This window comes from Aplidium turbinatum, chromosome 11 (assembly GCF_918807975.1).
Source record: "Aplidium turbinatum chromosome 11, kaAplTurb1.1, whole genome shotgun sequence".
Taxonomy (NCBI): Eukaryota; Metazoa; Chordata; class Ascidiacea; order Aplousobranchia; family Polyclinidae; genus Aplidium; species Aplidium turbinatum.
In genome coordinates this window covers 8,341,871-8,365,766 of record NC_137482.1, presented here as the reverse complement: position 1 = coordinate 8,365,766, position 23,896 = coordinate 8,341,871, and the positions used below count along the sequence as shown (strand labels likewise).

The 23,896-nt window shown below is 38.2% G+C and overlaps 1 protein-coding gene across 2 annotated transcripts; it reads left to right on the top strand.

The window, feature by feature from the left end:
• The first annotated feature begins 12,479 nt into the window (after positions 1–12,479).
• Positions 12,480–23,773, top strand: LOC145779644 (uncharacterized). 2 transcript variants are annotated; one of them, XM_082591281.1, is made up of 5 exons: positions 12,480–12,637; positions 17,493–17,644; positions 20,111–20,197; positions 20,455–20,631; positions 20,738–21,707. In XM_082591281.1, exons 1-5 carry the CDS (start codon positions 12,606–12,608, stop codon positions 21,499–21,501), a joined length of 1,212 nt encoding a protein of 403 aa, XP_082447407.1. In that variant the 5' UTR covers positions 12,480–12,605; the 3' UTR covers positions 21,502–21,707. The 2 variants fall into 2 exon arrangements, with proteins under 2 accessions (XP_082447407.1, XP_082447408.1); XM_082591282.1 differs by lacking the exons at positions 20,111–20,197; positions 20,455–20,631; positions 20,738–21,707 and adding an exon at positions 22,995–23,773.
• The last annotated feature ends 123 nt before the right edge of the window (positions 23,774–23,896 follow it).

Sequence of the window (23,896 nt, the reverse complement as noted above, 5' to 3'; positions counted from 1 at the left end):
AGCTCGAATGGCCTCAGCTCTCGCGGCAGCCTCAGCTGCTCTCGCTTCGGCCTCAGCTTGTATCTGGAGCTCCTCTCGTCTTAGCTGCAGGTTAATTTGTGCCACTATCCGAGACGAAGTCCTAGACATCCTAGTGCTTACATTTGAGGCGCTATCCTCAGGATGTATGTCAGCATCCAACATATCTGAGAACTCACTTTCTTTTTGTTCAAAGTTATTTTTTAACGAGTTAAATTCGGGATCTACCCTATCACGAAGTTCTGCCAAGATTGCAGAGTTAAAGATTTTAGTCAAAAGAGCATGGAAATGCCGTAATTCCTCTTCTAAAGTAGATAACTTAGATCTAAAAATTAACAGTTCCTGCTTATCACTCAAAGAACCTAGGGCTACAGAAAGTTTCCCAATTTGAGTCAAAATATCCCGTCTAAGATGCCGGGCCTCTCGAACTGACTTAGCCTCATCGTTAATGGGTCCCTCCCCAGAATGGCCTGCCCGACCGCAAAGAACATCATCAGGCTTAAACTCAGTCGAGTCTACGGCGGTCGAGTCCTTGTCGCCACCGAGTGTAGACATATTAAATGTTGGGGCTAAATTAACAATTAAAAAAAATTAAGTTACACAAACACACAAATTATTAGGCTACAGTAGTTATAAAAAACTTAACTGCAAAGACCGTAAAAATACAAAAAAGAATTTAAATGCACGATACCGTAGCTGTACGAGTATGAAGTCCTAAAGTCCACAAACTTGCTTGGATTCTTCCACTTGAATCTACAAGCACAGATGGATTGTCTTTTAATCTTCTTTCTTGCCAATGATTGTCAAAGTTATTTTTCTTCTGTACCAAACTGAGAAGAAATGTCTTTACTTTTCTTTGCTTCTGTAAGAGTGTAGACTACCAACCAACAAATCTTCTTTTATTATTTCTTGTACTTCTAATTAGTTCTTCTGCACTAGCTGACAACAAACACGTCGTTTAATTTTATGCCTTCAAGTGCTTCTTGGCCTACCAGCTAACAAATTCGTCGTTTATTTTTCTTGCTTTAATTTCTTCTTGGCCTACCAGCTAACAAGAACTCGTCTTTTATTTTTTATTTTTTGCTTTAATTTCTTCTTGACCTACCAACTGACAAAAATCGTCTTTTATTTTTTATGCTCACAGCGGTAAACCATAATCTCTTCGTGGGAAAATTTTAACATAAAGTTCCCGAATCCGTTCGTCTGTATATAATGACCGAAGAAACACACACTTGAACTTCTTTTCAATAAGTGTATTTCTGTAAAATTAGCCCGCGGCTATCGAAATCGAGATGCAACGCCTTACACCTCAAAACTGTCACTACGATACAGATTACTTGGATAAAAGACGGAGAATTTGTCCAGCTAGCAAGCACCAAATAAACCAGTTAAATGTGCGACCGACTTCCAACAAACAACTTCGAGAATGAATCAGAAAAATTTTTGTGATAACTCAAAGGCGACGCAACATTTCATGTTTAAACCGGTTTCAACAGGTTTGACCCAGGTCTTACGGACGATGGTGCAATTTTGGCTCATGTTTTAGGAATTTCCATGACGTAATATTCAGTAGACCCGAACGGTTTCTACATGACGTTTGACCAGGCGAACAACCGTCTGGAACAACCTGTACCACAGACTAACTTCAGACTTAGGTTTTTATTGCATTGTAGCACTAAAGTAATTGCATTACCGAAATCTCTATCAATGTGCCTAAAAACTTGCTGAAAAAACACGATAGCCTAATTTGTTTTGTAGCTATTTCCTTATCTACTTTTGCCTTAAGTTCATTGGTAGTTACATCTTAAATGCAATAAAACATGTTCATATAAATTACGTCTCACATTATTTAGTGGTTTACCGCAAGTGACTAGAATACTGAATACCAGACACCATCAAATCAACCACTTAGTGAATTTGTTAGCAACACAATTGCATATCGCAGTAACCTAACGACTAACTAACGAGGTCCCTAACCCTAAGCTTTATTACACAGCAGTCTACCCAATAACTGAGCAAACAGGTTTCCACTCAATCGCGTGTTTGAAATGGCACGTGACTTCAATCAAGCGCAGCTAAAACGGAATGAAGCGCGGCCTTTCGTAAGAAACTCGACAGCGCGTTGTCAGCAGAAAACGAGCAATAATCGAAAGCGCGTCTCTCGCACGAAAGTCGACCGCGCGAAGCCAGCAGAAAACGATGAACTTTGAAGAACAAAAGTCATGACGATATTCGCCATGCAGGCGCTGGCCTATCGCTAACGATTTTCGATGTCGCCAATGTGAGCGCTCGCCGCCCTGATGACGCCAGCTGCACGCCAACTATTGCTACCTGGGAGGGAGACAGGCTTAGCTTTGCATAAACGCAAAAAGGTCTGCCCTCGACAAAAAGTGTAGCCTATGTTTGAGCATTGAGCCAAGCATGTTTGAGAACACCAGTAGGCTACCGGCTGTAGCGCACCCAGCATGGGACTAAGGGGGCTCAAGCCCTCCCCAAACCGGCCACCAAAAATGCAGTTTTTGTATGTTTCCCATTTATACCTTTTTCTTACATGTTAGATACAGTGGCGTATATTTAGGGTGTTCAAGGTGTTCACTGAACACCCCAAGAAATCCAGAAAAAAAAAATTTCCATCGGTTGTCGATGTTCTTTACTTTCATGATATTCTAACATCTTGCTGCACGCTGATTGCTTTCTTTTCAATTGCAAAACTCGTCCCCTTCTAATTTTAATACTCCAACGTTTGAGGTCATTGCCTTTAATTTTTTTCGGTCATTACCTTTAAGCAGTGGCGTAGCTAGGGGAATGTGCCGGAATGTGCCGCCCGGGGCGGATTCAGATTTTGCCGCCCCTTCAAGAAAAAACATTTGAAAATGAAATGCGTTTTTTTATCAGATTATAATCAAAAATCGTAGTCTGAAAGTGCCGCCCCCAGTTGTGCCGCCCGGCGCAACCTTGATAACGTCATGAACAGCGTAGCTTCTGATTGGTTCGTGGTTTATTAGAAATCTGCTTGTTAAAGTGCCTACCGTGCAGTGTGCACTGACACTGACAGCTTGGCGAGTGCTATTTAAAATAAACAATTAAGAAAAATGATGTCACAACCCAGGTAGCAATAGTTGGCGTGCAGCTGGCGTCATCAGGGCGGCGAGCGCTCACATTGGCGACATCGAAAATCGTTAGCGGTAGGCCAGCGCCTGGATGGCGAATATCGTCATGACTTTTTTTCTTCAAAGTTCATCGTTTTCTGCTGGCTTCGCGCGGTCGACTTTCGTGCGAGAGACGCGCTTTCGATTTTTGCTCGTTTTCCGCTGACAACGCGCTGTCGAGTTTCTTACGAAAGGCCGCGCTTCATTCCGTTTTAGTTGCGCTTGATTGAAGTCACGTGCCATTTCAAACACGCGATTGATTTGATTCAGTTGAAGCCTGTTTGCTCAGTTATTGGGTAGACTGCTGTGTAATAAAGCTTAGGGTTAGGGACCTCGTTAGTTAGTCGTTAGGTTACTGCGATATGCAATTGTGTTGCTAACAAATTCACTAAGTGGTTGATTTGATGGTGTCTGGTATTCAGTATTCTAGTCACTTGCGGTAAACCACTAAATAATGTTACACGTAATTTATGTGAACATGTTTTATTGCATTTAAGATGTAACTACCAATGAACTTAAGGCAAAAGTAGATAAGGAAATAGCTACAAAACAAATTAGGCTATCGTGCTTTTTCAGCAGGTTTTTAGGCACATTGATAGAGATTTCGGTAATGCAATTACAGTACTTTAGTGCTACAATGCAATAAAAACCTAAGTCTGAAGTTAGTCTGTGGTACAGGTATATACTGGTTGCTGTATAGATTGTGTATTACTAATTTAATTTTTGTATATATTATATTACAAAATTAAGATCGGAACAAACCATGAGGAATTATTTGTTTTACATGTGCTTTGTTCACAGGTTTATTCTTAACTAACTGTAGTTTTGTTCATAGCCTATTATTGATACAAGGTTTTCTTGGACGAGAGATACAGAAATGGAACAATATCATATAATAGAGTTTGATGGAGAGAATGGCACTATGGCAATTATGCATAATAGTTGGATCTGATTCTGAAACCTGGTGACTGCCATTCAACCAGACAAACGCAGCAAAGAATGGCATTCAACCTATTCCTGGAAAATGGACGATGTTTCTAAGAAGATATAGCTGCGGTTAGTTTTGAAGTGTTGTGTTGATTTGTGTTCACAGTGCTTCTAAAACTAGAGATACACACGAAAGCACCAGAAATAGTAGTCTACTACTCTACTGGTTTATTATTATGATGTAAAAAATGGCAAAACCTTTTTTGATGCCAACATGATGCAGTATATATTGTTAGCCTAGCCTATGCTTTTCAGGAAAGGATCAACCCAAATTGTTAACTAGGGCAGGCCTCAAAACTCGTGTTTTTTTTCGGCAGCCATCGTGGCCTACCGAAAGCTCCTTCTCGGCGGCCAAATCTGCGTGCTTGGAGGCCAAAGTAACGATAGCACAAGCAAATAAAATTAAACTTGCAACAATGTTAAAATGATAACTTAGCGTTGTTGAAGTCTGGGCGACGTCCTGCAATAGAATCGTTGCACCACGCGATAACTGCTTTATCGGGATTGTAATCCGGTATTGCGGGACCATCTAACGACACTAAATTGTTTCAACTGCTCGCAGCTCAGTAAATTGTTTCAACTGCATACCGCCTTTCATAAAATCTGACCATTTATTCCGTTATGATGTCACCATTGAGGGTTTGAAGTCACTAACCCACAGCGGGAACATTTCTGAACTATGAAGACACGTGTATTCCCCTCGGATGTCAACTAACCTAGTTTTCCTTTTTAACAACGATTCAATGTCCGACAACATTGAATCGATATAAAAACGACAATATTGCCAGCCAATGTGAATTAGCACTTCGGATTAACACTTTGCAAGCAAGACCTACAGCGCTGGTAATCGCAGCTGGATATATTCCATACAACAGCAAATGTTCCCGCTCAATACACAGTGGTGATTATGACGCGCTGACCTAATTCTGCGTCATTCTTACTACATATTTTCGACATTTAATCCACGATCATAAGATGTGCTATCTAATAATGAGTTAGTAGTGTAATTAAGTTGTTGTTGTTGTGAGCGAAATTGTTTTCACAGAGAGCTCATTTTGTATTATTACAGATGTGATTCGAAGGCAAGCCAAGGCGACGGACAAAGATATCGAATCTGCAGTGAAGCGGTATTTGAAGGCGGCTGGTGACAGATAGCAAAGCCAGATAGCACAAAAAACTCATTAATCTGAATTTCTCTGCTAGCTTCGTATTAACCTTTATTACATCAGAGAGTACAGTGGAAGCAATGGTAGTGTTCTTGATGTTGCTGTGTATTTTCTTCCAGTGCTGTGATTTTGACGTATTGCAATACCTAGCCTACAATATATGCTTATAGTTATGATACTGTGGTACGTAGTACACAATTGGTTTCTAACCGGGAGTAAATTTTACTTACCCCTACCCTAGGCCTAGGGTAAATCTTGCAAGCAAACATTTTAATCAAACTCATTATAGTTTCGAAAACCAAGAAAGTTTTTTTTAATAGAATTTTTTGCTTAAAAATTATTGTTTCGCGAAAACTGTCAAAATTCACTTAACAGCTGCTGGGCTTTTACAAATAATCTCATGTTTATAGTCTTTAGCTTTGCTCTCCCATGGCTTGGACTTGTAAATTGTTTTGTTATTTGTATTACAAATGATCAGAAAAACCGCCATTCATTAATTACTGAAACATTTTTTAGCATTGCGTTACGAAAATGGAGCTGTGGTAAGTCAGTGTATTAAAAATCTTCATTGTTTTCGTTGTTTTACATTTTTGAATTGCGTCTCGCTTTAACCACAAAAAGACAATTAATACACAAAATGCTTCAAAAAGTTTTAGTGTTTTGTTTTGATAATTTCGCAAAACAACAGCTGGTGCTGGTGGCCGAAAAAAAGGAGGCTTCATCAGGGCGACATTCGTCAGTCCAGCGACAGTGCGCGCAGCCGGAAAAACGTGCCAGTAAGTTTAGCGAAATTCGTAGGTGTACAGACAGCGCGCCGTTAACTAACTTGAGCGACTTTCGCCATCGAGGTGCTTACGCACAGCCGACTTTATTGTTGAATTTCGCCAGCGTTACGCCGGTTATGCGATGAGCAGATCGGTGGCGGCTGGCTGGCGATTATCGCTGGCGCGTCGCCAATAACTTCGCTAGCGTGGAGCTGGCTAGACGCCAATCTTTGCTACTTGGGAAGGCAGCGAAAACAGCAATGGTTTTAATTCAGCCAGGCTGTTCACTCGCTGATCTGAACACCTTGGCGCGTCATTGGGGGAATCCCAGGCAGTAGCAAGTTTTAGCTTGTTGGATTAGAGTTTGAGGTGATCAGAGTTGGAAACAAGATAAGATAAAATGTTTTGTATGCACCCAATGCCAGTAAATTAGGACTAGCTTGTCTGAATCTGCAACAAAGCTTATGGCAACAGCCAATATCATTGATGCACCATTCTAAAACAACACATCTAATCGTTTTGTAATTAGAGTGTTTGTATGTTACTGGTATTGTACCTTATTGCTGAAACACCTTAATTATGTATTCAATAGGCGTTCAAACATTCAATAGGCGCTGTCAAATAAATATCTATTTTGTATTCTTCTCCATTCCGACAACATTATTTTTGTCAGTTCTGTTCATGTTCAGAATTTGTGCTGAAAATGCTTTCATCAAATTCAATGTTAATTTTAAAAATTTTCTGGGAGAGGCCCCCCAGACCCCCCGCTGTTGCTTTGCCGTCACTGAACACCCTGTCAAAGTGATCACGGTACGCCACTGGTTAGATATTAATAAGACACAGCAATTGCCTACAACAGGGCTGAGCATTCCAACAATATATTTTACATATTTACAAATAGTTTTAGCAGTCGAACGTTTTCGGCTTAACTTAAGCCCTCATCAGGAACCTGAATATATTTTTAAAAATGCAACAAATTTCAACTTCTTCAAGGTAAAATTATATTAGGAAAAGGCAACTACATGAATAACTACAAAAGAAATTGCACCACAGGGAACGTGATACCTAGGCTAGCTACCGTAGGCTACATCAAGTAAATGTTGAGGAGAATAGACGCGCCTCCAGCAAATAAGTTACGGTAATTGTTTGTTTAAATTTGGGTTGTAGCATTTGATTAAGCTTTCTGAAATTTGGTGTCAAATTGTGACTTGCCTTTGCATAAAATTTAAAATGAGTCAGCAGAGAATTTTTGATCTGTACAAAAAGAACACTCCGTGATATGGTTTTTGATGGCACTTTTAAAGTTCAGATGCTCTCGTGGTTAAATATCTGGTGGACACCGATGTACCGTACGTCAATGCCAAATCACACGGACATGTAAAACTGTATACGAAATTTGAGCAGAGAGACGAAAACGTCTGGGACTTTAGTTGAAAATACGAACTAATTTTGAATGTTTTGTAAGTAGGAAAAACGTCCACATCAAATATATTGTTAACAAAATTAATGTTTTGTTTCAAACTGTTTTCGTGCAAGTTGTTGTTTTCGCACTTGTTTGTGTTGGTAAACAGAAAGCTAATTTTATTTTGTGATGCATGAGGAAAAAGTCGAGATCTATAGAAGATTGCGAGAGTAGACGTAGGAATGAGGATGCTGAAGGTGCTAGTAGCCAGTGCCTGATTAAGGGTCTGCTGGCCTGTAGGCACATTGTATAAGTGGCCCGAAATTTCCGAAAATCAGGGTGGCCAACTATAAACTATAAAACTTCTACTTTAAATTGCATACGAGTTGCTTACAATGACTCGTACAGAATTATCCACAGTTTGTCGAGATGCGACAGTGCTAGAGTGTATCAGGTACAGAACGACGTGTTAACATTTGATGCTCTATTAAGAAAAAATTGCTATGCATTTGTAGAACGTTGCAAAAGATCAATTAATCCACTGTTGCGCAATGTTATGTCTTCTGATTACTACTTTAATTCTACATTTTATATTCACTACTGTTCCAGACAATGGTTCACCTAATCAAACGTCATATAAAAAACCGTTCAAGTCTACTGAATATTACGTCATGAAAGTTGCTAGAAAATGTGCCAAAATTGCACCATCGTTCATAAGACTTGTGTCAAACCTGTTTGGGCCTGTTTCAGTTTGAAACCTGTTTAAACAGGAAATATTACATCAGCTTTAAACACCTGTTTGAATGAATTCATAATTGTCTTTCATTATTGCGTCACAGTACTGCATATGTGAGTTTGAGATATTGCTATCTATTCTGGTCATTCGTAAAATGATTGCTTGAAAGTTGGCCGCACATTTAACTGTTTGCTTAGTGCTTGCTAACTGGACAAAAGTTCCGTCTTTTATCCAAGTAATCTGTATCGTAGTGACAGTTTTTAGTGGTGTATCGCGTTGCACCCCATTTCGATAGCCGCGGGGTAATTTTACAGGAATACACTTATTGAATAGACGTTTCAAGGAGTGTTTCTTTTTCGGTCGATACATACAGACGAACGGATTCGGGAATCTTATGTTATAATTTTCCCACGAAGAGATTATGGTTTACCGCTGTGACCAACTACAACAGTATTTTGTACGTTGTTTGATGTAGCCTGCTTGATGTTGTGGTAGTCTGATATTTTGTGTGATGACTGATAAAAATTTGAATTCTATGGACTTTGAGTCTGATTGCAAATAAATAAATAAATAAATAAAAAAAAAAAAATTAGAATTATCAGTGTTGCCAAATCATTGTCACAAAGATCGTTGTTGCGACTATAATAATCAATCAATCAATGTTTTATTTGTCAGTAACAAGAACATAGGTACATGTTTGAAATATGCAATTAATATAGCTTACACAATGCAAAGTTACACAAGTTCCCATACCGACAGGGAGACAACGAGACGACCATACGGTCTACAAGTCAATTGCCACCCTATAACACAGAGTAGGCTACCGTGCAAAAACTTGGTCATATGCCTAAATAACAACTTTGCGCATTTTTGCGATTGAAAACGCGTTAACTAATTTTTGGAAGTCAATCTTACGGAGTAGATCGCTTTCAATACACAAAAGTCCCAGTGTACCAAGACGTTGTTGACACATTGTTGATCGTTTAACGTCTTCAATTCGTTTCAGTTGTGAAAACGAGCGTTTTCCCGAGCAATTCGTAGCCATTAATAGAGACAAGTACATTCTAAGTGCTACTTCAGAGTTCGGAAATGCATTATAAACACCAGTTTAACGATTTTTGCAACCTTTAATTCATCTGGAAAAACAGAGCTGTTAAGATAAATACTTATTAGTTTAGAAAATAATTATTTTGAAAACATGACTAAATTTCTACTGATTTTAAAGTGGCCTGGATTTTTGACTGGCCTGTAGGCACGTGCCTACTTTGCCTAATGGTTAATCCGGCATTGCTAGTAGCATGGGTTCACTAGGCCAACTTGTAATCTGATTGAGAAAACAAATCCTGATGTATCGGCAACCGGTGGGTTGTGGGCCGTGAGTGTCTTTAAATAATTAATCAAAGGAATGGGTATTGACCTATTGTCACTGTCACTACTGTCGCAAATCACGCGGCCGACATTTCTGAATTAGCTCCCCCCTAAAAAAATTTCTGGCTGCGCTACTGGCTACCAGTAGCCTATTTGTAAAGGCCTACGCAGGGGGCATGATTGGGCCTACACCTACGACTGATTGCATCCAAGTCTTTCCAAACAAGCAGCAAGCTATTCTAAGATAGTGATAACCCATTGGAAGCCGAAACCAAAGATGAAAGTTCAGTGTCTTTGTGGTGTTGTTCTTGATGTCTTCTTTGTTTTTATCAATCAGTTGACAAATTTCATTCTACCCTCTGTTCCAGCATTATTTGACAGAGTTTAACTAATGATTTATGGTTTATGCAAAAAGTAGGCTACACTCAAAATGTCCAATTTTACAGTATTTTTTTTTAATTTTCAAGTAAAGGCTGGGAGATCCTTCAGGCCCTCACTGGGTGTTTTTGTCTTGGCTTGGTTTTGAATCTTTATCCTTGGACTGACAAAACCTTGATAGGTTATTCTTGGTAGTTTAGCATAGGCTACTTGTAGGCCTAGAGGTTTTTGACGCAGGGTCGATTACCAAGATTAACAGAGTGAAACTTCCGATTGTTGAAATGTTGTTGCCGGAGAATTATTCCATCCACTAAGTAACGCTGAATGGAGAGCAGCCCTTAGAATAGTCCCATGAATTCGTTAGAACAGTCCAAAGAATTCGTAGCTCAAGTACACATCCCGAGAGTCGAACCATCGCCGCTTGATCTTGAAGCTTTTTCGTTCACGGAGTTTTCTTAGTCCTGAAGCTTCTTCGTTAACGAAGTCACGCGCAAACCAACTGCGCTATCGTGGCGGACTGTGTTTTGTTTTCGTCGACTCGTTACCGGCGTACTGGTTGGTTAGGTTAGTTCTGAATCTTCATCCTCGGACTAGCAAAGCCTTTAGTAGGTTATTCCTGGTAGGCTACTAATGGTAGTTTTGCTCGGATGCAGGGCTTGAATAGGCTACCGAGATTGACCAAGTGAAGTTTTCCGATTGTTGAAGTGTTATTGTCGGAGAGTTATTCCATCCACTATGTGTCGCTGAATGGAGAACAGTCCTGAAATGCGTTGCTCATGCAAACACTCCGAGAGCCAAACCAGCGCCGCGTGATCTTGAGTTAATTGGGCGTGTAGGCTAAGCACGGCACGTAGGCTACTGACACGTGGAAATGTTACTTAATGTTAATGTTAGGCTAATACCGGTAACTGGAAATGTTACTTAATGGAAATGTTAGGCTAAGCACGGCACGTAGGCTATACTGACACGTGGAAATGTTACTTAATTTGCACCTCCCAAAATTTTGTGCTGATTTTTGCATGAACCTGTTGCATGAGATAAACTTTTACCAGATCTCTAAAATTTTCTTATTACGCCTACCGATATAATTATTCAAAGCAAACCAAACGATGACGACAATTATTAACTAGTAGAAAGAGTAAGACATAGCGATGACAACAGTCACAGTCACTAAACAGATGAATGTTCATCTGATGAACATGTCCTGACTTGTGGCAAGTATAGGCTTACAGTTAAAAATTTTACAAATAGCAGTGAGAATTAGATATAATTATAAGCAGCCATGGTTCAACCTTCTTTGCAGTTCAGCAGCAGTAGGCTAGGCCACTTGGAAACGAAAACTGCAGTTCAGAGCACGTCATCTGCAAGCTTTCTTAAGCAAGGTTGCCAGGAGGCTTAAAAATTGGACAAGAATTGTTAGCTCTGTGGTTACCACGTTTGTTCGCCCCGTTAGCTCAGTACAGGGGCGCCGGAACGATTCTGGGAGTGCACTGTGCAGGATTATGAAAAAAGAGCACTTTTGTTCTTGAAAAACCAATTTTTTTAAAAGTTTCAAGATAAGATATAGCAATAATGCTTATACATCAGCTCATCATCGAGTAATGATAGCCTACAAGTGTCCAGTATACAAAGAACAATGACACCGGAGGGCATCATGCTGTGTTATGATGATGTAGGCTAATTACCTACTGTGATACAGAATTTGTGTTGTGAATATTATTTTGAGGCAGAAATGCTATAAAAGCTAATACCGGTAACTGAAATTTTTATATCGTATTGCAAAATGTGCAGTAGCTTACATGACCTTAAAAGGGCACCATTGCCCCCATCAACAGAAAAATTGAGGGCAGAGGAGCATCCGCCCCGCTTCCGGTGCCCCTGGCTCAGTGGTTACGCGCTCGGTTCAAGATCAAGCGGTGCTGGTTCTACTCTCGGGGTGTGCGCTTGAGCAACGCATTTCAGGACTTTTCTCCATTCAACGGCACATAGTGAATGTAATAATTCCCGGGCAACAACACTTCAACAATCGGAAAACTTCACTCTGGTAATCTCGGTAACCGGCCCTGCGTCAAAAGCCTCTACAAGTATGCGAAACTACCAGGAACCTATCAAGGCTTTGTCAGTCTAAAGATTCAAAAACCAATCCAAAAAAACATTAAATTGGCCTAATTTGTACTTTCTCAGCAGTCGAGTGTAGCAAGAACTCAGCGATGGACACGTGTTTCGCCCATGAGGTTGGGCTCATCAGTTCCGCACCACTAGTTCCTGCCACATAGTTCTCAACCGCTGCTTTTGTCAGTCAATTGAATTCTTACCTTTGTGGTTAGCGAAACACAATGCTTGCTGTTCTATAGTGAGTAGTTAGGTAGTGCTGACGCCAGGAAGATCGCTCCTTTTCAACTAATTTGTACTGCTAGAAATTATCCCCTCCAAAAATAAAGATACGGTTACCAGTCAGCTGGCATTCTTTATTACGTCATAAACGGCGTTTTTCTAAATATTAAAAAAATTGGGTAATTTTGTTACCACAGTTTGATTTGTTCAGTGACTGTGAGTTTGTGTACTGGTTTTGTTTACCGGTTGTATGTTATTCTGGTTGTGACTATTTGTTAATTCTAATTTCCTTTTGCCAAAAAAATGAATTACGACTGTGAACGACCAACATCCAGGTATGTTCATTGAATATCTTGAAGTATTGTGAATAGTGAATACCAGTGTTTACTTTTAAGGTACCGTACTTTTCTGTCAGCTAATCTATTCTTTTTTACGTTGAACCGACGCCTGCACATGTTAAATCAATGCAAAATCAGTTTAATTTTTGGTAGAAGATGGTTGTTAAGAAAAAACATGATTGAAATTTTGGAATTACATTACTAGGCCTAAAGAATAAATAATAGACTGTGGCTATATTTACACTATATAGTGTAATAATAGCCTCAGTAGTGTTGCCAGGTAAGGAATTCTGCCCTAATTTGAGAAAAATTTAAAGCTATTGAAAACAAAAAACTTGTACTTTGGAAATTTTTTAGTCCTGGGAATATCAAAACCCTAGCCTAATCTTATTCCTAACTCAAATCCTTACCTTGACCCTTCCTAACTTAAATCCTTACTCTGGCAACACCTGAATGTGTAAAAATAGTCACTTTTTAAATAATTTGATACCTTTTTTAGCAAACATTTGAAATACCAGTACTTATAAAATTGTGTTCCATCTGCATCTTGAATGCAAAATTTTTTAGTAGTACCGGTAATATAAGGATGCAACCTACTTCATCCTCTGAACATTTTGTTCCCCGATTTCGACTCCTGAAAAGATCGAGAGAAAATATAGAACAAAGTCGAAGTCTAATCAGAGTTCCCGCAAACATTTTAAAATTTTCCCTTAAATTAATCATTGAATTTTTATGGGCCACCACAAAATAAGTGTGACTTTTTGGTGTAACTAAATATTTATATGACTTTTTGGTTTAACTAAATATGGTTTAAATAAATAAAAATATTCCAAAATTCAGTAGGGACTTTAACGCTTCTGACAAAGTGTTTAGGCAGTGCTTCTCAATCTTTTCTGAGTCATGCCTTCCCAGACTGTGGCTCTAAAAGACCCTGGCTTCCTTGGGTGAAAACATCACAAAGCCACGCCAATGCTTCCTTTTTCGTAATAGACTACGGTACACCATTAAGTCAAGCGTATCCTTGATTGTTACGTTACAAGATTCACAAAAAATGATGCAATATGCCATAGGCGCCGACTTTTCAAAAAACCTTGGGGGGCGAGAAAGGTGATGACGTCATAACCATAATGCTATTTTACTGGATTAAAATAATCTTTGATTAAGCTTACCGTCTTGTTTATATTGACACCTAGATCGCAAACCGAATTTATTAGAACCGCTGCTTGAAACGATTAGTTTTACGCATACAGTACGCCTAGTCGTAATAATTTTGATATTATTAGCTCATAATTGGAACAGTTGGAAAACAAGCCGATTCATTTCCTTTTCGTGCGAGTGAATAACAACGACCAAGACAATGAAGTTATCGAAATAAAACGCAAAAAATCATGATCTCAAGCAGAGTGGAAACCCGCTATCAGTTTTATTAACCTCGTATCGCACGTTTTGCTAATTACTTACCTTCAAAGCGTTAACAACGGCGAAGTGTTTTCTCTTATGCTTTTTATCGAAAGTCAGTCTTTTATCGAATACCGTGTATCGCAAGTGATTTTCACCTCAAAAAGACAGGTTCAACTTATACACGGGACAAGCTGTTGTCCCCAGCTCGGCAGTTTTCAAAATTAACGCATTTTTGCTACGGCAAAATCATTGCCGACGTAGATTACGAAGTGTGAAATGGCGTCGGCCGAAGTAAAAGTTTTGAATACGTTTATTTGCAAAGATTCAAACTTAATTTTCAAATTTAATGATTCCTTGTCAATTCTAAACTTTATTCACTTGTTGAGCAATATACAAAGCTCACGAGACAAAACAGCAAAAAGAGCTGTTCTAGAGATCAATTTTTTTATTTTTGCGTGTAGGATATAATCGTTCTTATTACGTAACATTCCATGATCGTTGAAGTCGATGTCAAACCTTAGCGGCCGCATAAAACAATGATGTCAGGTTGGCTAGGTGATAATAGAGGTAAGAGACGTCGTTAATGCAGGCAATATCTGCGACCAAGACCATTAAACACCCTTTCTTTTATCGGTTTTCGATATAATTCTCACACATTGCGAACAAAACAATGCGTTCTGTTGAATCATAATTGATCTCACAGCGGGAAGACCTCGTTGAAAATAGCTCGTCTAATTTAGCTGGTTTACGTAATACTGCAGTGAACAGTTACGTGACTATTCCAGCAGCGTAAGTTACTCTACGCTCTACTTTGAAATTTCCATACGGTATGATTTCCAATCTGTATTCACGTAATTGTTCGGTGTGTCGTAGTTGCAGCTCAATAAAGTTTGCTAAAATCGATTTCATGTTTGAAGTCACAAAAAATCTAACGGACGTTTGGATAACTCGTGAAATGAGACTAATTATTCAACCTCGCATTCGCTTTTTCGCTACCACGCGTTTTGACTTTGAAGCTGCTCCTCACGAGCGGGAAGATAAGCAGTGTGTGACTGTGAGCGTGCGTGCGGTGTGCATGTCAGTAGTAATTCACGTTCCAGAGAAAGCCATGTGATCAGCTGCTGTTTTGCGGGCAATAGCGTCGCTTTCGGCATTCTCTAAGTCCGTTTAAATGATCTAAATCTCTCGTGAAGTATTTTATCTTTGAAACACCACTTGTAATAGCCATTTTTGTTGCCCCTCAACCATAAATTTACAGGGGGCGCCGCCCCTCGGCCCCCCAGGGAGTCGGCGCGTATGCAATATGCAGTGAGATAGAACATACCGTACAATGAAAATACAAGCTTTTAGCTAGCTTTGCTATACTAACACCTACATTGTGCTTTTTGTGTCACAATTCTATGTTTTTATCAATTAATGCATGTTATAGCCGGGTGCAACCTAGTTCGTACCCTGAACAGTTCGTACCCTCAGTTCGTACCCTGAAAAGATCGAGAGAAAAAATTCAAAAAGCTGAAGTTGCTGTTTGGAGTTTCCGCAAACAAACAAACTGAAAAGATCGATAGAAAAAAATAGAACAAAGCCGAAGTCGCTGATCGCAGTTTCCGTTTTTCCGCAGTTTCTGCAAACATTTTAAAATTTCCGGTAATGATCCTAAGAGTTTGCCGAAGTCGCTGATCGCAGTTTCCGTAAACGTTTTAAAAGAGTTAGGGTTGAGATCGGAGTTTCCGCAAACATTTTAAAATTTCTGGTAATGATCCTGAGAGTTTCTGTTTGTTTGCTGAAACTGCGATCAGCGACTTCAGCTTTGTGCTATTTTTTCTCTCGATCTTTCAAGAGGGAAAATTTTAAAATGTTTGCGGAAACTGAGTTCTGCAACTTCGACTATTTTAATTTTTTCTCTCGATCTTTTCAGGGTACAAACTGAAGGTATGAACTGTTCAGGGTACGAACTAGGTTGCATCCGTTATAGCGTAATTCATTAATGAAGCCTTTTATTGTGGCCCTCTGAGAACGCTCTATGGCCCCCTTGGGGGGCCAAGGGCCACAGTTGAGAACCCCTGCTTTAGGGGATGAAATAGGATGCACTCGTGATAAAATGTTGCAGCAAAATAATTTTTCAAAACGATATTGATGCAGTATAATAGGCAATCAGCTTGTAGATCAAAACTATTATAGAGGTTTTATAACCGTTTTAGGTACAGACATACCTGACTAGTAGCTACGTAAAGAATTATATTTTGGGGGGAAACCTATTTTGTACCCCGAACACGTCATCCCCCAATTTTGGCCCCTGAAAAGATCGAGAAAAAATACAACAGAGCCGAAGTTTTTGATAGGAGTTGCCGCAAACATTTCAAAAATTGTCTCTTAAAAAGATCAAGAGAAAAATGCAGAAGCGTCGAAGTCCCTGATCAGAGTTGCTGTTTCCAGGGTTGTCGAAACAGTTGACCACGCTAAGTATCTTGAAATAATAGTTGATAAACTGAATTTCAGGTTAGGCTTATCCAATTAAGATTGTAGCCCCTTCATTACAAATGGTCACAAGCTGCCACACTGGAATGATCTATTCACTTTCAACTAGCATTTCTAGACAAAATTACAAAGAAAAAGTCACACTTATTTTGTGGTTACCCATAAAAATTCAATGATTGATTTAAGGGGAAAATTTTAAAATGTTTGCGGAAACTCTGACCAGCGACTTCGACTTTGATCCATTTTTTCTCTCGGTCTTTTCAGTGGCCGAAATCGGGAGACAAAGTGTTCATGAGACAAAATAGATTGCATTCATATTTCGGCACATCTTAAACTTTTCAAGGTTTTACCACATTTTCCCGCTAGTACGGTACCATACTATCTTTTTTCACAATGTAGATACTAACAGCCTGTTTTACCCTGATGCAGCGAGTTCTCTGTGCGATTTGCACTAGCTTTTGGAACACAGTTTCCTAGTCATGTGCTATGATGAATGGTGTTGGAGTCGCGTGTAGTTGTTTTATGCTGTTTAGTGCTACTACCACAGCAAACTGGCAGCATCAGGCTAAAACAGAGCGATAGTACTGTATTTACATTGTAAAGACATATATATTAATCCAATTATATATTGTATTATATCCAGTAAAACATCCCATGTGGGGGCACCTTGACTTAGATAACCGCGTGGTTTTTTCGGTGCCTCCATGGTGTAGTTTCCATATAAAAAAAGCTATTTGTTATATCTCCTGATGTGTACTTTGAAAATGAATGTGGAGCTATGCCGAAAATAAACTTGATTGATTGATGAAAGTAAGCACTGATTGGTGATTAACTGATTATACTGTATATGCTGCTAAAAGCAAAACTCAATCTATTTTTATTCTGGCCGTGTTACTGATGAAAAATATAATGATGTGATAATACATTGTGTTGCAAACTTGCAAGACAGTCTGATCTTCTGACTAAATTTATTTAGGGTTATGCAACCACCTGGAGGAGGGACCAGCAACATATTTGGTGGAGCTGATACAACTGTTGCATCTACCAAAGCCAAGTCTAACAACCCAAGCTTTCAAAGTTCAGTTTTTTCAAAACATGAGGAAACTGGAAATCAGAAACTTACATCTGGTTAGTAAAACTGGATTATTTTTATTCAAACATTGATTTGTGTGGTACTGTAGTGGCAAGGCAACCATTTCTTTAGTGTTGATCTTGGTAATGTTAGCATAAGCAAATAATGAGAGGATAAAATTAAAATCTAGCAAATTTTTAAGAACACTTGTTTAATAGAAGCTGGGTCGTGCCATGCCAAATGAGCAAATAGGTTACACCACATGTCACAGATTTTATTGAAATTTGGCATACTTGTAGATGTCAAAGAAATATGAAGAATTCCAATTTTTTTAAAAATATTAGTGGAGTTATAGTCATTAAAAAAATCGTCATTTTTGCCTGTTCCGCTTCAGCGATTTTGTCCAATTTCTTGTCATATTTCTAATTTCTTAACCTATGATCATACAAAATGGCTGAAAATTGCAAGACAGACATTTTAAGACCCAAGGAATCCAAAAATATTATATATATATAGATTAAAAAGTTGTCAGAGAAATGCTTGATATGATTATAAAGGTTTCAATTTGCTACATGCATTTTTCGGAGACCAAACTTTGGGGGTCTATAAAAAATGGGGACAAAATTTAAGAACTGAAATTTACATGTTTTATACTTACACCAATGCTCTTTCATGTCAAACAAAAACTATGAATTAATTTTGATAACTGCTATGATGAAAGCTAAATTTTCTGAGACTTGCAAATTTTGTACTTTTTCACAATCTTTGTTCAAATTTCAATAAAATCTATGACATGTGGTGTAATTTTTCCAAAAAAATTGCTCATTTGGCGTGGAATGACGGTATGACCCAGCTCTAAATTATGAAAAAGGGAATTTTTTGGTATTGTACTGTATAATAATAATATCACTGCTGTAGCATGTGCATTATTATCAAACTATACATTTTTTTGTATCATACTCTATAACCTTGTATTTGTGTATATATCAGTTGAAAAGAAATGTATTTTTCTTTCCGGAATATATTTTTAGAATTCAAAGTTGATTCATTTATCATAATTTTAATCAATCACTGAATTTTGTCTATTCCTATCCCAATGTGCAAGGAGATTTCACCTAGGTATCATTCCATATTTTGTCTCCACATATATATATGTAACATAGTCTCCACATATGCAAAACCAGTTTTTTATTTTTTATAAATAAAAACAAAGAAATAAACAGGATGCGAAAAACAACATTAGCCTACCTTATTTCACTTCCGACACTCTTCCACGCTTATATATGAGTTGCCAAGAAAAAAAAGAATCACAAGCTTGCCACTCATAGTGAAATTCCAATAACTTTTTGCATTTTTGTGTGTGATTTTGTGTCAGCAAAGTTAATTGCTGATCATAAGTATTCAGGCCTCTAAGCACCCGGCCATGGCTGCCAAGAAGTCTTTAAATGGTCTACGCTTCCACAAGCTAACATTTCTCAAGTTTGTTGGTATTTGAAACTTTTTTTCTCCACCCACGTTTTTTGTGAAATTTTCTTATAACTCGGATTTGAAAACTTTTTATAAACAAGGCAAAGTTTTTCACAAACCGACGAAAAATATTGCTGATAAAAGTTTCACAAAACGGCTAAGCGTCAACTTAGAAAAACTTGAAGGTTAGCTCTAGTCTACACCTATTCGGGAAGCAGTAGACTCAAATACAACTGCAAAATATGTTTCAGGACCTTGTATACAATATACATAATAAATCAAATATAGTTATTACTATCTGAATCCTTAACAGCCTGTTTCACCTTTAACGGATCATCAGAAGGGTCTTATTCAAATAGAATTTTTCACAATTTTTTATTTCTTCACAATTTTCACAATTTTTCAAATAGATTCTATTTGAATAAGACCCTTCTGATGATTCGTTAAAGGTGAAACAGGCTGTTAAGGATTCTGATAGTAATAACTATATATATATATATATAATATAATATATATTTGATTTAATTCGCTCTGCTTTGCGTTTTTGCTTAGCATTGAGCACTTTTTGTAGTATTAATAGTTTTTATTGTTTTCAATATACCGTACATACATATACATAAAAAAATTAAAAGAGGACAATATACATAAAATAAAAAATTGTAAGATAAATTTGACTTTGCACTATAACTGTAACAACGCTCTGGACTGAAAAGTACAAACTGAACAAAGTTATAGTGTAAAGTCAAATTTATTTTACAATTTTTTATTTTATGTATATTGCAGGTTTCATTCCTGATGAGGACACACGTGCGTGTCGAAAACGTTTGAGTCATTATGTTATATATTTTGTTTTGTGTGTAATGCGTTATGTTAAACCCACTAAGGTTACTTTGTTTTGCTTGTCTATGGTTCAAAAATGCAAACTCTTTATCAAAGCCTTATCAAGAATGCATTGCAGCAGAACTACTTTCAGTGTCAGTCAGTTATGAAAAGGTATTCAAATAGTTTGTACTTCTCAGTTGTCTTTTCAACTGATCTTTAAAACACTATTTCAGTTCATGAAGGTTGTAAGCCAGAAATATCTACATTTAGAGAGGATGCATTTGGAGAAGGCAGAGAAGAATCAAAAGATTTTGTTGAAGGTTTGTTATCCAATTTATATTGTGTATGTATATTAAAGGCTATTATTTTCTGTAAGCAGTTTTTTTTTAGCATAAGTCTATCAGATTATTGAGAAGACCAAAAGCAGTGTTAGCAATACACTTGTAAAAGCAGCGCATGCATTCAAAGGAAGAAACCTTGATTAATCTTTTAAAACTGGCTCTTGCATTAAAGAGTATCGTATACTAAGCAGTGGTTAAGATAGAGGCAGCATTTATTTTTCGTCATATTATCACAGGTATGGCTTCCAGAAAAAGTACTGATACTTTCATTTATAACACAAATGAAAGACCAACAACGACACCTTTTCAGAATGTTAAAGTAACAGGGACTATACAGTCTACAGTGTTCAAGTATCTTGATTATCCTGAAAATGCGAATTACCAGCCAGGTGTAAGTCAAAGACCAAACACAGGTAGTAGGCTATATACTGTAAAACCAGAAGTGTCCGTATTCTGTAGCAGCTGTTTTTATTTCATGTGTATCATTTTCAATTCTAAACGAATTCGATGTATTTTCAGCTTTCAAACCAGCCACTAACAACACTAAGTCTAGCCTTTTTTGTGATAAAGAAAAACCTATAAATGAAGTAAAAGGAAGCTATCGAAAGCCTTTGTCAAGGAAGTCTACAGTTTTTGACGTAGCACCACAGCAAGTTGTCCTTCGTAAAGAAGTTAGTAAGACGTATCAGACTACCATGAATGAAAGTGAGTTTCCATCAAACGCGCTGTATCAAAAACGAGCACTGAAAGATTTTAACGACTCTTCTATGATCGGTAGCTCCTGTGATGTTGAAACTGACCACTTAAAACCTGTAGTAATGTCGTCTGACTTCAACGTTACGCCTTTGAGAGATACCGTTTATGCTTCAAGACGAAATGGCCATTCTCAGCCGCTTCCTGAAAATGGTGCAGGCATTTTTCATGGGCCAGATGATGACGCTCCAATTGCGAAACAGAGACAATCAGGTATGAATGCGAAATCTGACCCAAATAAAACAACAAACAACAGCTTGAAATCTGATGAGTTTAAAGTTAGCTGCGGTATGATGGAAGCACCTCAATCGCATTCATCTTTTCATCTCTGGTCATGTGACGGACACTCTTCTTGCAAGAATACCGAAAACGTAAAAATGAGGCAACATATGAAATCTAACGTTTTCTCTGCTAGCACCGACTCCGCTCAAGCTCCACTGTGGACTTCTGGTTTCTGTCAGTCAGTCTTGCCTTCTGACAGAAGATGCTCCAATGCCCGCAAAAACCAAAGTTCAAATATATTTTTTTGATCAAGAAATAACAGGAAGCATAATTTACTAGGGCATGCAAAAATTAATGAGTAGTAATTTTTGCAGTCCCCGTGTTATTTGTGTATGCAAACCTGCGTAGAATATATCTAAGATGAAACCGCCATTCATAATTTTACATTTTGAATGTCTGCATTTACGTGTAAATAATAATCAAAATACATGAAATAAACTTTTTGATGAAAGCATCTTGTGGTATTTTACAGGGAGCTGTTTTTGCCCTAACATACTGTAAATCCGGCGTTGGACATATGTTTTAAGGCTAGAAGTTTTGACAATAGGTTTTGAAGTCCCCACTCTGACGCAACTGTTTTACAACAATGCTGCACAGTTTCATACTGATGGTTTTTGAATGAAAACAACTTTATTAGAAATACAGGACTAGGCATCCCGTACACAAAATTGTCAATTTAAATAATCTTATACTAAAGGCGGCCGAGAGAAAGGAACTGGCCACCCTACTCTCGTTAGTGTCGAAGGCTTAGTATAATGAGTCTGAGACTCTGAGAACCTTATCTTCTCATCCCCCGATGTTTGGATTCGAGTATGGGACTCACCTTTACCTTAACATAAGTTTTGTGTTGTGATTGAAAAGTAAATATTTGTTGAATTGTGTTGCTTCTTAACCTTGCATGGTGTGATATAGTTATGTCTGTGTTGGCAGTAGGTTTTTGGTCTATGACTTTACGATGTGGTTCGAATGACACGATTCTTATGCCACCATGCCCGACAGGCGAGAGCTGTAATAGCTTCTCGTCGGAATGACGCGGTAGGGTGATAATTTCCATCCGAATGACGCGAGTCTTGTTTATTTCTTGTTTTTGATGCTGAGGTTGTGCTGTCACTGAATGTCTGGTTATACTGTAGGCCTACTACTTGTCGCAAGAGTATGTAAGCCAACTGAGCTCTTCATGAAGTAGCGGCGTAACGGATTAATTGGGGGAAGTCAGATTTACTGATAGTACACTCTACCGCTACTTGAATACTATCAAAAATTTACTTCAGAAAAATATCCACTGTCTATAGAGGTGCGAAATGAAAAATTAATTATTGGGACCTGTTCGATTTCTATTTTGTGACTTATAACTTGTCACATCTGTCTAGTGTTTATTGGTTTATGAGTTATTGATTAAAGTCAGATTGTTAAAAAAATGTTAATAGGGCTTTGGGAAGAGTTGGAGATTGAGCCTTGCCACTAAAACAGTGTAAGCGATGGCTCTGAACAACAGAAACATTAGGTGTAAGAAATAACCAAGACTCCTGTTATTCGGAATTTCGGATAAAAAGTCATTGTGGCTTCGTATTATTCGAGTTGAAGTCATTCGAACCACGTGATAAAGACTTGTTTCGATAAGTTTAAAGTAAATTAAGTGTGTTTCATTACAAAAAAAGATTGCTGCCTCCTCAGACGTGAGGAGTGCTCGTTTCATATTACGGCTTGTTTTACACCAGTACCTTAACTGCAATTTCGATAGCTGCCAGGCGTGATCCAATTACTGGGAAGATAATAGCCACTGACAACGGAAACAAAGATGATGCGGGAAAAAAGGAAGTCGAGCCAGAGGTGGCAGCGGAACCAGTACAAACTACCAAAACAAAAGAAGAAAAACCCGACACCTCAAAGTATGATCCTCATCTTGGCCCAGTGCGGAATATGTCTGGTGTTCGCTGTGCGCAACCCCCTGGCGGAAGGTCGTCTTTTACTTTCGGTTAAATATTGAAAGCAGGCAACATAATCAGTATTTTCATAATGGCAAGCATGTTTCACTTCAATGCAGAACCCAATCGTGTTTCCTATATCTCCTCTTTTGGTACTGTTTTCTATGTTTGTATTGTCGTAAGCTACTTCCCCACAGCTTAAGTTGAGGCGTGGTTGACTATTAGATTGATGTGCTCTATAAAATCTTAACTGCATTCTGTTAATCCGCTTTCGGTTCAAAAATGGGCTGCTGCTGATCGTAGAGTTGTTTGGGGTTAAATGTTCAAATAATTCAACGTAGTTCATGATCGAAGCTTCAGTTGCACCTATTTGCAGTGTTAGTGTGTTTGTCAGTGTTGTGTGCAGTTTGTCGAGATCGTATTCAATGATTTGGCGATCCATTTGTCTGCATTTTCTTCAACATCATTCAATTTGCATTAGAATTAATTGACTAACACCATGTGCTGACTGTAGAGTAAGTGATTTTGTGCCTAATTTGCTCAATAATTAATAAAATAAACAACAATAGTCTGACGAAAGTGATTCAATATTTTTGCAACAGCAAAAAGGCGAAGAAAGGTTCAGTTAAACAGAGATGTATATCAAAGACAGCTTTGAACTAACTGAAACTCCTGCCGACTACAGTTTTTCTCAATTTAGTAGAACAATGTAGCTCGG

Coding starts and splice junctions, on each gene's coding strand:
- LOC145779644 (XM_082591281.1), top strand. CDS start 12,606: ATGAATTACGACTGTGAACGACCAACATCCAG. Junction 12,638..17,492: donor TGTGAACGACCAACATCCAG/GTATGTTCATTG, acceptor AAATTTATTTAG/GGTTATGCAACCACCTGGAG. Junction 20,198..20,454: donor ATCAAAAGATTTTGTTGAAG/GTTTGTTATCCA, acceptor ATATTATCACAG/GTATGGCTTCCAGAAAAAGT.